At 44.0% G+C, this 12147-nt stretch overlaps 1 protein-coding gene across 6 annotated transcripts in view; it reads left to right on the top strand.

The window, feature by feature from the left end:
* The window catches only part of VPS13A (vacuolar protein sorting 13 homolog A), a 108389-nt gene that overhangs the window by 44322 nt on the left and 51920 nt on the right, over positions 1 to 12147 (top strand). For all 6 annotated transcript variants that reach the window (XR_006016896.1, XM_042033136.1, XM_042033135.1 and 3 more), the window contains 5 exons: positions 34 to 137; positions 590 to 757; positions 1401 to 1708; positions 2436 to 2583; positions 3473 to 3623. Coding sequence is in view for 5 of the 6 variants with exons in the window: in XM_042033136.1 (XP_041889070.1) it covers positions 34 to 137; positions 590 to 757; positions 1401 to 1708; positions 2436 to 2583; positions 3473 to 3623 (879 nt within the window). In the remaining variant the exon portion in view is untranslated. The remainder of the gene's footprint in view (positions 1 to 33; positions 138 to 589; positions 758 to 1400; positions 1709 to 2435; positions 2584 to 3472; positions 3624 to 12147) is intronic.

Genomic DNA, 12147 nt, shown 5'->3' with positions numbered 1-12147 from the left:
AGTGTATAGATTTTCTATGTCTCATTTTTTGAGGTCTGGATAGCCAAGTGATCGTGAAGAAAGCAGCAACGAATGTGACTGCAAAACTGAAGAACATCATTATTGTGGATTCTGATGAGACAGCATTGTATAAAAAGGTGGGCATATGCATGTATCATTGAATTTTTTTTTGAATGGATGTTAAATTAAACTTAAACTTACTTTGTAGACTCTGCTCTCTACTGTGATTTTTTTCAGTCATGTTTTATGTATTTGTTGAGAGTAGCATTCTCTGTATGACAGATTGATTTTGCTCCCACAACCAGTAATTATTAGGCTGATATTAATTTGTGCAACTGTGATATTCAGCTGCTCATTGTGCCTCTTACTCTGTTGACTTTAGCGAAGAGAATTATTCAAGCTGACACGTCAACTGAATATTTTCAGCTATCAATGGATTTTTTTAATTCCTTTTTTTATTTTCATATATTGTTGAGATATTTGAAGTAAAAATGTCTTAGTGGTGTGAGGTACTGCGTTTTGTTTTGACGTTAAGTTTCTCCAGTATGTAAGGTTCTACAATAGAGATACTATTTTTTTTCTTCTTAAGGCTCTTTACATCACAGAAAAAGAAGTCTTCAACTTCAGAATGGTATCATATGTGAATGCTACAGATGGCATTGCATACACAAACATGGATGTTGTTGACAATCGTATTTACCTAACTGTTGGGTGTATTCAAGTAGTTTTTGTCAAAAAGTTTGTTTCGTCTATTTTGGTAAGTTAAATTTTCCAGATACTGTTTTTTAGCATATAGATGAAGTTGTCAGAGCAAGAAAGGGATAAGAGTGTTCCATATGGGGTGTTATCCATTTGTGTAAGAGCTCCGATATACTATTGTAAAAACTTTACTGGGATTGATGGTTGGGCTATTTATTTTTCCTCTACATGTGCTTTTTACTGTGGAGCAGATGAGTAAGCAAAAAGGTTTGCTGTCATTAATAATACTGGTTTTCTTAGATGATTTGTGACAGCTGTTAAGTATACATCCATTCATTATTTTTAACACTGAAATATAAGTAAGAAACCCTGAAAATTAATGCCCTTTCCATAAATTTTGCTAAGTGAATCAATCTTTTGCTGCTTGTGTGATTAAATAAAACGTAATTCCTACAAGTCATGTTACAAGGTCATTGCTCTTACTGTCTAATTTTCCAAATATTTAGGATAGCAATTTATTTTTATGTATGCATAATTTGTCATATTTGAGGGAAGATTATCCTATTAAAGAATCTGGACAAAGTATATAGCAAAAATAACATCTTAGGATGCTTTGCTGTTTAAATAACTATGATTCATAGTGTTTTTGAAGTACTGTAATTCTTAATAATTAATTCCTGAGACCTGTATTCTTTTCCTAGGCTTTTATAAATAACTTTCAAGCTGCCAAGGAAGCTCTTACTGAGGCAACTGTTCAAGCAGCAGAGAAAGCAGCTACAGGTGTAAAAGAGTTAGCAGAGCGTAGTTCCCGTTTGGCACTAGATATCAATATCAAAGCACCTGTTGTGATAGTTCCTCAGTCAGCAATGTCTGCAAATGTCCTGGTGGCTGATCTTGGTCTGATCACTGTGAAGAACCAATTCTTTATTGCTAAAACAAAAACACGGTATAATCTCCCACCTGTTATTGACTCTATGACAGTGAAATTGAGTGAACTGAAGTTATACAGGTAATGTAGTGTCGATATTTTTAAAATCCATTAAATCCTTTTGGTATTCTTCAGTTATAGAGCTTTGAGGAGTTGTTAAATAATTAGTTTATGGTTGGTGATTGACAGATACACTATTATCTTGGAATATAACAGCAAACTAGTGTTTTTTTAAAGCAATGAAAATGTATGTCTTAGGAAAAGAGCAATCTACACATCTTTAAATAGAAGAATGTTTGAAGCAAATGTTTGTTTAGGGTAAATTGTGTATTACTATATATTTATGCATTATTCATTACTTTGGGACAGGTTATACACCTATTTGTATTAGACTATTTTGATGGGGTTTTCAAGCTATGCATAGCAGCAAAGGTACTGAGTTAGCCATAAAGAACTGTTTGAAAATGGTCCTTGGTGCAGGGGATTCATGAGGGGAGAGGGAAGGGAAGGGGCTTTTCAAACACTGTTGAAGAGTACTGAGGAAAGAAGGAATAGCTCTCCACTGGAGAGCAGGTAAGAGGTCCTGACTTGGGAGAGTTTGTGTGTTGCATGCCTGATATGTGCCCAGTACTTCCTCCCTGCCAAGGGAAGATGTCTAGTTCGTGGAGTAAGGCTTTATCTAGAGCTACTTGGGGTAGTATAAGGGCAGTTTTATAGCATTATTTAAAAAGATGAGGAAAAGACAGAGATGTGTTTGTTAGAATGTGAAATATGTTGAAGCTGGGAGTATTGTTTCTTCTTTTCACAGGTCTTACTATGAGCAAGATTCTTTGCAAACTGAAGTACAGTTGCTGCAGCCAGTCAATCTAGAAGTAGCTGTTGAACGAAATTTAGCTGCTGCATGGTATAATGAAGTTCCCGATATTGAAATATCTGGCCGACTCAAGCCTATGAATGTAAGCACTCGTTTCTGAAAGAAACTGTTAAAATATGTGTGCAAAACAGATTCATTTTTCTCTATTTATATAAAGTCCAGGCTCAGTAGTTAAGGTATTGTTTGATTTCAAGACACAGAGTAGATTTTGTTGTTTCATAGGGGAAAAGGAAATTAATAGATTTCTGTTCTAGTGTAAGCTCTGTATTTCATCTGTGATACTCCAGGAAGACCTTGTACTATGAATTACTGTTGCTAGTTAAAAATGGTTATGCTGTTCTAGGCTTTTACCTGTCAATGTCTTTCAATGAAGGATTGGAAAAGTTGGGGTTTATTGGTTTGTTCAATAGCAGTGCTGAATTTATACCTATGACAAGCCTGAATTGTAATTAGTGAGCTGCTGTGCCACATACGTACTCACAAATCTGTGAGGCCAGATGGGATTCATCCTAGGATGATTTAAATTTAACATTAAGAAATAGAAAGGTTGTGAAGTGTATGAGGAAAACCAACTTGCAAGATTTTGAAACAGAACTTTTAATAGTATTAATAGTATTAATAGTATTAATAGTATTAATGTAGAGTAACTAGTGCCTTGTCACTAAATGCAGATAAAAATTTTGGTTGACTGTAAGTCAAACTGTATATGTATGTGTTCTGACATTCTGGTTTCTAAATTGTAACATGGTAGGGAAATTTTGTGGATGAGAACAAAATAATGTGTGACTGACTTCCAATTTCTAGAAATTACTGCAAGGTGTTGTGTGAATTTGAGAAGAATGTTTAGTGTCCTAAACAGAGACTCAGATGAGATTAATTTGGTTTATCTGTTTATTTGTAAGCTTAGATTTTAGTTACCAAAAGTCATGTGAACAGAGTTGTTCTGATTTCCATTCCAATCTCTCTTAAAGCTAATTCTTAGTCAGGAAGATATTACCACAATACTGAGGACACTGAATGAAAATGCAGGTGAAAGCTCTGGTGCATCAACAGCTTTGCCAGAATTGAAAGCATCAACTAGTCATTCCAGTGAAATGCATGGTACTTCACAGCACTCTGCAGGTAATATTTTCTAAAATGACATAATCTAGCATTTTTAGGTATTACTATCTGGATATTACTTCTGTTGGAATTGCATTTATAAAGGATGCCAGATTCATTTGTGTATACCAATATTGTAGAATCACAGGATAATTAAGGCCTCCAAGATCATCAAATGCAACCTTTGACCAAACACCACCATGTCAACTAAACCATAGCACTAAGTGCCACATCTAAGTCTTCTTGAACACTTCCAGGGATGGTAACTCCACCACCTTCCTGAGCAGAAATTCTTCCTGATGTCCAGCCTGAACCTCCCCTGTCTCAGCTTGAGGCTGTATCATCTTGTCCTGTCACTCACTAGCTGTCTGTGAAAAGAGACCAGCCCCCCATCTTGCTCAAGTCGTTGTAGAGAGCAATAGGGTCCCTTTGAGCTTCCTTTTCTCTAGCCTGAACACACCCAGCTCCCTCAACCACTCATCATATAACCTGTGTTCCAGACCATTCACCGGTTCCATTTCCCTTCTCTGGATATGCTTCAGGACCTAGATGTCTTTGTTTTGTGAGGGACCCAGAACTTGAAACAGGATTTGAGGTGTCACTTTCCTTACTGGCTGAGTACAGGGGGACAATCACTGCCCTGGTCCTGCTGGCCACACTATTTTTGATACAGGCCATGATGACATTGGCCTTCTTGGCCATCTGGGCATAGCTGGCTCATGTTCAGCCACTACAGGGTCCTTTTGCCCTGGGTTGCTTTCCAGCGACTTTGCCCCCAGCCTGTTGCACTGCGTGAGGTTGTTGTGATCCAAGTGCAGGACACATGACATTTCACCTTGTTGAACCTCCGTTGGCCGTTGGCCATTGGCCTCAGCCCATCGATCCAGCCTGTCCAGACTCACCTGCAGAGCCTTCCAGCCCTCCAGCATATTGACACCCGTGCCAAACTTGGTGTTACCTGTGAACTGACTGAGGGGCATTCGATCCCCTTGTCCAAATCTTTGATAAAGTTTTTAAACAGAACTGGTCCCAGTACTGAGCCCTGGAGAACACCACTGGTGATGGCCACCAACTGGATATAGTTCTATTCACTACCACTCTCTAGATCCAACCATCCAGCCAGTTCTTAACCAGCAAAGAGAGCACCTGTCCAAGCCATGGTGTGCCAGCTTCTCCAGGATAATTCTGTGGGAGAAGGTGTCAAGGACTGCCCTAACATACACGTAATCAACATCCACAGCCTTTCTCTCTTTCACTAGGTGAGTCACCTGGTCAAAAAAGGAGATCAGGTTGGTCAAGCAGGACCTGCCTTTCCTAAACCCATTCTGAAACCATTCTGCCTGGACCTGATCCCTTAGTTGTCCAGTTTGTGCCATGTGATTGCACTCAAGATATTCTGCTCCCTACCCTTCCCCAGCACTGAGGCCAGCCTGACAGGCTTGTAGTTCCCTGGATCTTTCTTTTGTAGATGGGTGTGACATTGGCCAACCTCCACTCATCTGGGACCTCTCCAGTTAACCAGGACTCATGTTAAATGATGGAGAGTGAGTGACTTGGTGAGCTGCTCTGCCAGCTCCATCATCACTCTAGGTTGAATCCCATCTGGTCCCATAGACTTGTGAGTGTCTAAGTGGCACAGCAGTCACTAATTACTTCCTCATGTATTGCATCAGGTCTCTTCTGCTCCAGGTCTCTTCTGCTCCCTGACCCTGTCTATGAGCTCAGGGGGCCAGTTGCCCAGAGAATAACCATTTTTACGCTTAGAGACTGAGGTGAAGAAGGGTTGAAGTATCTCAGCCTTTTCCTCATCCTTGGTGGCATCCGCATCCAATAAAGGGTGGAGATTTTTCCTTTGCCTGCTCTTTGCTGTTAATGTATTTGTAAAAACACTTTTTATTTTCCTTCACAGCAGTGACCAGATTGAGTTCTAGGTGAATTTTAACCTTGCTAATTTTCTCTCTACATGACTCAACAACATCCTTGTTCTCTTCTTCCAGTTGCCTGCTCCTTCTTTCAAAGGTCATAAACTCTGATTTTTACCCCTGAGTTCCTCCATATTCAGCCAAGCCAGCACATAGAGACAGTCTGATCTGTGCCTATAAGATTTCCTTCTTAAGGTACATCTAGACTTCTTGGACCCCTTTGGTTTTAAGGGCTTTATTGCCAATGCACTGTCTGAACCAGTGTCCTGAACAGGACAAAGTCTGCACTTTGGAAGTCCAAGGTTTTGTTGACACCCCTGACTATTGAAAATTCTTGTGTCATGGTCTCTGTGCTCAAGATGGCTCTGACCACAGTGTCTCCCACCAGCCCTTCTCTGTTTGTAAGCAGCAGATCCAGCAGGGCAGCTCCCCTGTAGGCTCACTTCCCAGCTGTGTTGGGAAGTTACCTTCACACACTCCAGGAATCTCCTAGACTGCCTCCTCTCCACTGTGTTGAATTTCCAGCAGACATCTGGCAGGTTAAAATTTCCAGCAGACATCTGGCAGGTTAAAATTTCCCATGATTTCACGACAATCATGAAACATCAGCCAGCTGATCATAGAATACTTCATCCACCTCCTCATCCTGGTTGGGTGGTCTATATCAGACTCCCACCAGGATACCTGCCTTTTTGGCTTTCCCCCTCATTGTCACCCATAGGCACTCAACCTTCTCATCACTATCCTTGAGCTCTGTACAGTCAAAACACTTCCTAATGTACAGAGCCACCTCACCACCTCTCCTTCCTTGTCTGTCCCTTCTGAAGGGCTTGTAGCCATCCAGTGCAGCACTCTGGTCATCCCACCACATTTCCGTCATTGCTTTCCTGCTGCACAGTGGCCTCCAGCTCCTCCTGTTTGTTACCCATACTGTGTGCATTGGTGTAGATGCACTTCAGCTGGGCTACTGATTTTACCCCTAACCCTGGCATCCCACCCCTAGGCCCATCTTCAGTGAGCCTGGTCTTAATCCCATCTAAACTAAGTCTGGTTTAAAGCCCTTTTAATCAGCCCTGCTAACATGGGCAAGAATACTTTTTCTCCCTTCACGACAGATGAATCTCATCTGTCCCCAGCAGTCCTGGTATTGTATCAACTCGTCCTTGGTCAAAAAAAGACAGAATTCCACTGATGTCACCAGCCTTTAAGCAACGTGTTCATCAGGTGGGTCCTCCTGTTCATTTCAGCATTCTTCCCTGCTACTGATGGGGTCAAGGAAAACACCACCTTATGTTCCTGTGCCTTCAACCAGTCATCCTGAAGTCCTTTCTAACTGTCGTAGGACTTTTTTCCTCAACCTCATCATTGCCAACCTGTACAAACAGAAGTGGGTAATAGTCAGGGGGCTGGATCAGTCTAGAGGATCTCACAGAATCACAGAACGGGTCATGTTGGAAGAGACCACAGGGGGATGTCTAGTCCAACCTCCCTGCTGAAGCAGGGTCATCCCAGAGCACATGGCACAGGATTGTATGCAAACAGTTCTTGAAAATTTCCAGTGAGGGAGACTTCACAACCTCTCTGGGCAATCTGTTCCAATGTGTGGTCATCTGCACAGTAAAGAAGTTCTATTTGGAACTTCATGTCCATAACTTTCTGCCCTGTCCACCTCACTGTCCACTGATCCAGGCAACGCTTGCTGAGTTTGCCTGTAAGGATGTTGTGAGAGGCATTACTGAAAGCCTTGTTCGAGTCAAGGTAGACAATATCCAGTGCTCTTACCTCATGCATCCAGGTAGTTATTTCATTGTAGAAGGCATTCAGGTTGGTCAAGCATGATTCCCCCTAGGTGAATCCATGCTGACTACTCCTGTCTTCCATGGGGATGGAAGAGATGGCTGCCAGAGTGAGGCCCTCCATCATGTTTGCAGGGACTGAAGTGAGGCTGACTTGCTGGTAGTTCCTTGTTTCATGCCGTTTTTGAAGACTGGGATGACATTTAGTTCCTTCCAGTCCTCAGGCATCACTCCTAACTGCCACAGCCTTTCAAAGATGATTGTGTGCAGTCAGCTCTCTCAGCACTCATAAATGTATCCCATCAGGGCCCATGGTCTTGTGGATGTCAGGATTGCATAGGTGTTCTCTAACGCAATCCTTCTTGACCAAGGGAAAGGCTTCCTTCCAACATTCCTTTACTCTGGCCTCCTGGGTCAGAGATTCCTGAGGGCTGGTCTTGTCAGTGAAAACTGATGGAAAGAAGACATTCAGTAATGCCTCTGCTTCCTCTGTTACCAGTGTCCCCCTGTTAGAGACTGAAATATTATATTTTATGACTTAAACATTTTCTTAAAGGACTTTTAAAACTGTATTACAAAAGCTGAAGAGAACACTACCACACCCTGAATGGGGCCCCGGCTGAGGCCTGACACTGCTCGCTGATGAGGATAAGATAAAGTAACAACTCAGGGCTGGGGACATTCACTGAGCACAGGCTTAACACCTCCAAGATGAGGACCACAGCCCCAGGGCTATCAGCTGCCAGGCTCAACAGACCCTTGCACCAAGGGGGGGAGGGAGGAGAGGCTTTGGGTATCTTGGAAAAGCCTCTGGTCAGAGGTGCAGTGACTGCCCATCCTCCCCTGTGCAGAGGAGCCCGGCTGAGGGGTCCTCACTGGGGGCGGGGGGGAGCTTATCCACAGCAGGAGGGGGTGACATGGCCCATCACAGGGGCCCCCCTCAAAAGGGTCCCCAGACTGAGCACCAGAGCCCCAGAGATGATGCAACAGACCCTCAGTGTTGCAAGGCACACTGTCAAGCTGGCCCCTGCAAGGGAGGCACGTGGGCGTTGGCACCTGGCCCAGAGTGTATATGAATCCACGGAATTCTGCACTCTTTGGCGTGTGGCGGCGTGTGGTGGCGTGTGGCAGTGTGACATGGCGTGTGGCAGCGTGTAGCGGTGTGGCCACGGCGGCGACGGGGGACCCTCAGCACCAGCAGAGCGGATGGAGGGGAGCAACGAGATGTCACTGAGACCCTCGGATGGGTGATCTGCTTCCATCTAACCCCTGTCACCTCTCCCTGTTGCCCCACCCCCCACGCACACTTCTTTTTCTTTCTCTCTTTGTTTTCGTTTCCCTTCTCTTTGCCTCTTTTACTATTAAATAAAACACATCAATTTTTTGGAAACAACATCTAACCTCATTCAGTTTTAATCTCATTTCTGAGAATATTTTGAACCTTCTAAGTTCTTTCCAGTTTATGCTCAGAGACTTAGCTTGCTTTGCTTTTCTGGGTTTAAACTGGATCGTAACACCCCCCTCCATTTAGCAGTGGTCCCATGTTATCCTTAGTTTTACTTTTGTTATTGAAGAGGGCCTTCTTGTTGTCCTTGACATCCTTGGCCAGAAATAACTCCTGATGGGCCTTGGGCTTCATTGTCTCAACTTACCCTGACAACCTTTCTATACACATTCCAAGTAGCTTCACCCCACTTACATCTCCTGCGCATTTCCTCCTTATGTGTGAATAGTGGCAGAAGCTCTTTATTCATCCATGGAGATCTCTTGCCCCTTTGCCTGATTTCTTGCTCGCTGGCCTGCAGTGGGATGCTAGTTCTTGAGCCTGGAGGAAGTGATCCTTGAATGTCAACTCCTCTTCCCTGCAGGGCCTGTTCGCATGGGATTCTTGCAAGAAAATTCCCTGAAGTGGCTAAAGTTCTCTCTCCTTAAGTCCATGGTTACAATCTTACTTCCTGCACTGTTCACTTCTCGCCCAATACAGAGCTCCACAATCTCACGGTCACTACCCAGCCAAGGCTGCCCCAACCCTCACATCCCCCGCAAGGCCTTCCTTGTTTGTTAGTGTGAAGTCAGGCAGCACAACATTCCTTGTGGGATCCTCCACTGTTCATGACAGGAAGCTGTGATCAGTGCTTTTCAGGAACCTCTGGGCTGTTTGTGTTTCACAGTGCTGGTTCTGCAGCAGATGTCAGGGTAGTTAAAGTTCCCCACAAGAACCAGTGTCTGTGACTCTGAGGCTGCTTTGTGCTACCTGTCAAAGGCCTCATCCACTTCCTTCTCCTGCTCGGATGGCCTGTAACAAACACCCACAAGTGTTGATGCCTTTTCCTGGTCTTAAAATCAAGAGTCATACATGATTAGAAGGGGAAAAGGGATTTTACCTTGGTATTTATTTTAAGGATCCTTAGGTGCACACGTCCAGGTCATATGCATTGAAATGCACCCCGCCCAGTATGCCCCAAAAGATCTAGTATAACATTATAGGTTTTACTAATTAGCATATCTATCAAAGATTCCCCAATGAGAGGCTCGAGTGAGCCCCCCTCCCCAAGGAGCCTTCCCCTGGATGGTTCTATCTTAGTTTACAGAATGTGTTCTGGAGAGGACCTTGGGGTCTGGGGCACACTGATCCCTAGCTACGAAGCTTCTAAAATGTTTAGACTCTTAGCTTGACAAGTAAGTCCAAGAATGTAGGGAAAAAGCACTAAGAATACAGAAGTTGTATAAAAGGTATAACAGGGGTATAAAAGAAAAGGCAAAAAATCTTCATGGCATCAGTGTCACCCCTACTGGTCTGCCCTTTTATCCTGACCCATAAGCTTTTGACTTGCTCATCATCCATTGCAAGACAGAGCTTGACACATTCCAGGTGTATCCTCACATAGAATGTTTCTCCTAAACAGAATATAGCCCTTCATGACAATATTCCAGTCCTGTGAGCTATCCCACCACATCTTTGTAATTGCAATTATGCCAAAGTCCTTTGACTGCACACACATTTCTTGTTTCTCCTGTTTGTTCTCCATACTGTGTGCATTGGTGTACAGGCACTTTATAGAAGTATTTGTGCAAAGGGATGCCCCATAGTCTTGTCTTGTAGTTGCATCTTTGGATGCTTGTACTCGCTGAATATATTCCCTCTTAAGCCTTATTTTGCTGCTTGGGTGATCACTGTAGTTCTGCCCTTCCCGCACCTTATCTCTGTCAAGCCTGGCCCTGTCCCCGTTCCCCTTCAAATCTAGTTTAAAGCTCTCTCAACAAGCCCTGCTAACTTCTGAGCTAAAATCCTTTTTCTCCTTTGAGACAGGACGACTGTGCTTGTTGCCAGCACGCTCAGTGTTTTACAAAATTACCCATGATGAGCAAAACCAAAATTCTGATGGTAACACAGAATTGTGTTACCAAGGTGTTCGTCTGCATGATTTTCTTGACAGGACAGAAGAGAACTCAACTTGTGCTCCAGATCCCATCTCGTAGTAGTATCTCTTACCTGAGCCCCAGGGAGGCAGCAGACTTCCCTGTGGGATGGGTCCAGCTGGCATGCAGGGCCCTCAGAAGAGAGTCACCTGTAACAATTACTCTTCTTTCTCTCTTTTTAACCTGAAATTGTGATGCATTTGGTTGACTGACTTTCTCTGGGCGACCCTCCAGGTAGTGAAAGTAGACCTTCACCTTCACTATCAGTTGCTTCACCCTCAAGTTCTGGATCCTCCTACTTGTTTCCTAAGGTTACCTGTGAAAGCAAGGGAGGTGACTCTCCTGCTGCCCCCAACAGGGACCTGTTTCCACTTCCCCCTTGTCTTTTAGATCCCCTCCTTCTGATGACAAGTGTTGGAGTTCCTCTGACTTGTGCTGAGCTTCCATCTCCTGCATTTCTCTCAGGAATTTTCACCAGTCTGTTTTTCTGTCACACCCCCTGATACTCTTCAGCCTCTCTACTTCATCTTTAAGCTCAGCCACCGTGCTCAGCAGGTCATCCACCTGGTCCCTTCTGTCTTCTGGTGCTAATGTCAAGCTCAAACACTCCCTGCAGCCACAGCCCTGGACAGCTGCATGCTTCTGAGGAAGCTCGGTCTGGGTTGCTGTGCTCCTACAAGCAATGGCTTTTGGCTTTATGGAGATGACTGTTGTGTCTGTTCTCATGGGGTAGATGTAAAGCACCAGGTGAGCTCTCCTCCAGAGCTGAGATGGTCACTGTGCCCTCCTACATGAACTGCTGCAGCAAGTGCTGTGTTACATCCTTCTGATGTGCCGTGTCCTGTTTGCCCACTTTTTCACTGTGCTCCAAGTTGCTCATGCTCCCTAGAGTCTTTAAATCTCCCTCAGTTGCTCTGGCAAGGCCCTCACGATATTGGCCTCACTTATGAGAGCTTCTAGTCCCTGCCAGGTCTCTCCCCTCTCTTAGGTTTCCCTGACTCTGGGAACCCCCTGCCAGGCTCTCTGAGGTAATTTGCCCTGCAGTTGTAGGCACTGCTGCTGTTGTTGCTGCTGTCGCTAGGTGCCTCATTGGCTGAGGCAGTCAGTTGACTGCCAGTGCATCTCTTATCTTGACATTGTGGTTTAAGCTATATCCGATGGTAATGATAATGAATAGGAACAACTGGACCACTGTAGTGAGTTTTTGAGCATGACATGTAATGTAAGGACTGTCTTGTTTCCTGGCCATAATGCAAGGCAGCACTTAAAGGTCTGTCGACTACATTTGGTAACATCCCAAGTTTGGAAAGTTCTCTTTCCTGTGTATGCTGGTTTTGTTGCTGTTCAGATTTAGATCTGTTTGTCTGTTGTAATGATGACACCCCTGAAAGTTGTTCCTAAACAATA

This window comes from Corvus kubaryi, unplaced genomic scaffold (genome assembly GCF_017639235.1).
Source record: "Corvus kubaryi isolate FWS band 111438036 unplaced genomic scaffold, C.kubaryi_AGA036_p1.0 37357, whole genome shotgun sequence".
Taxonomy (NCBI): domain Eukaryota; kingdom Metazoa; phylum Chordata; class Aves; order Passeriformes; family Corvidae; genus Corvus; species Corvus kubaryi.
This window is presented reverse-complemented; position numbering and strand designations above follow the sequence as displayed.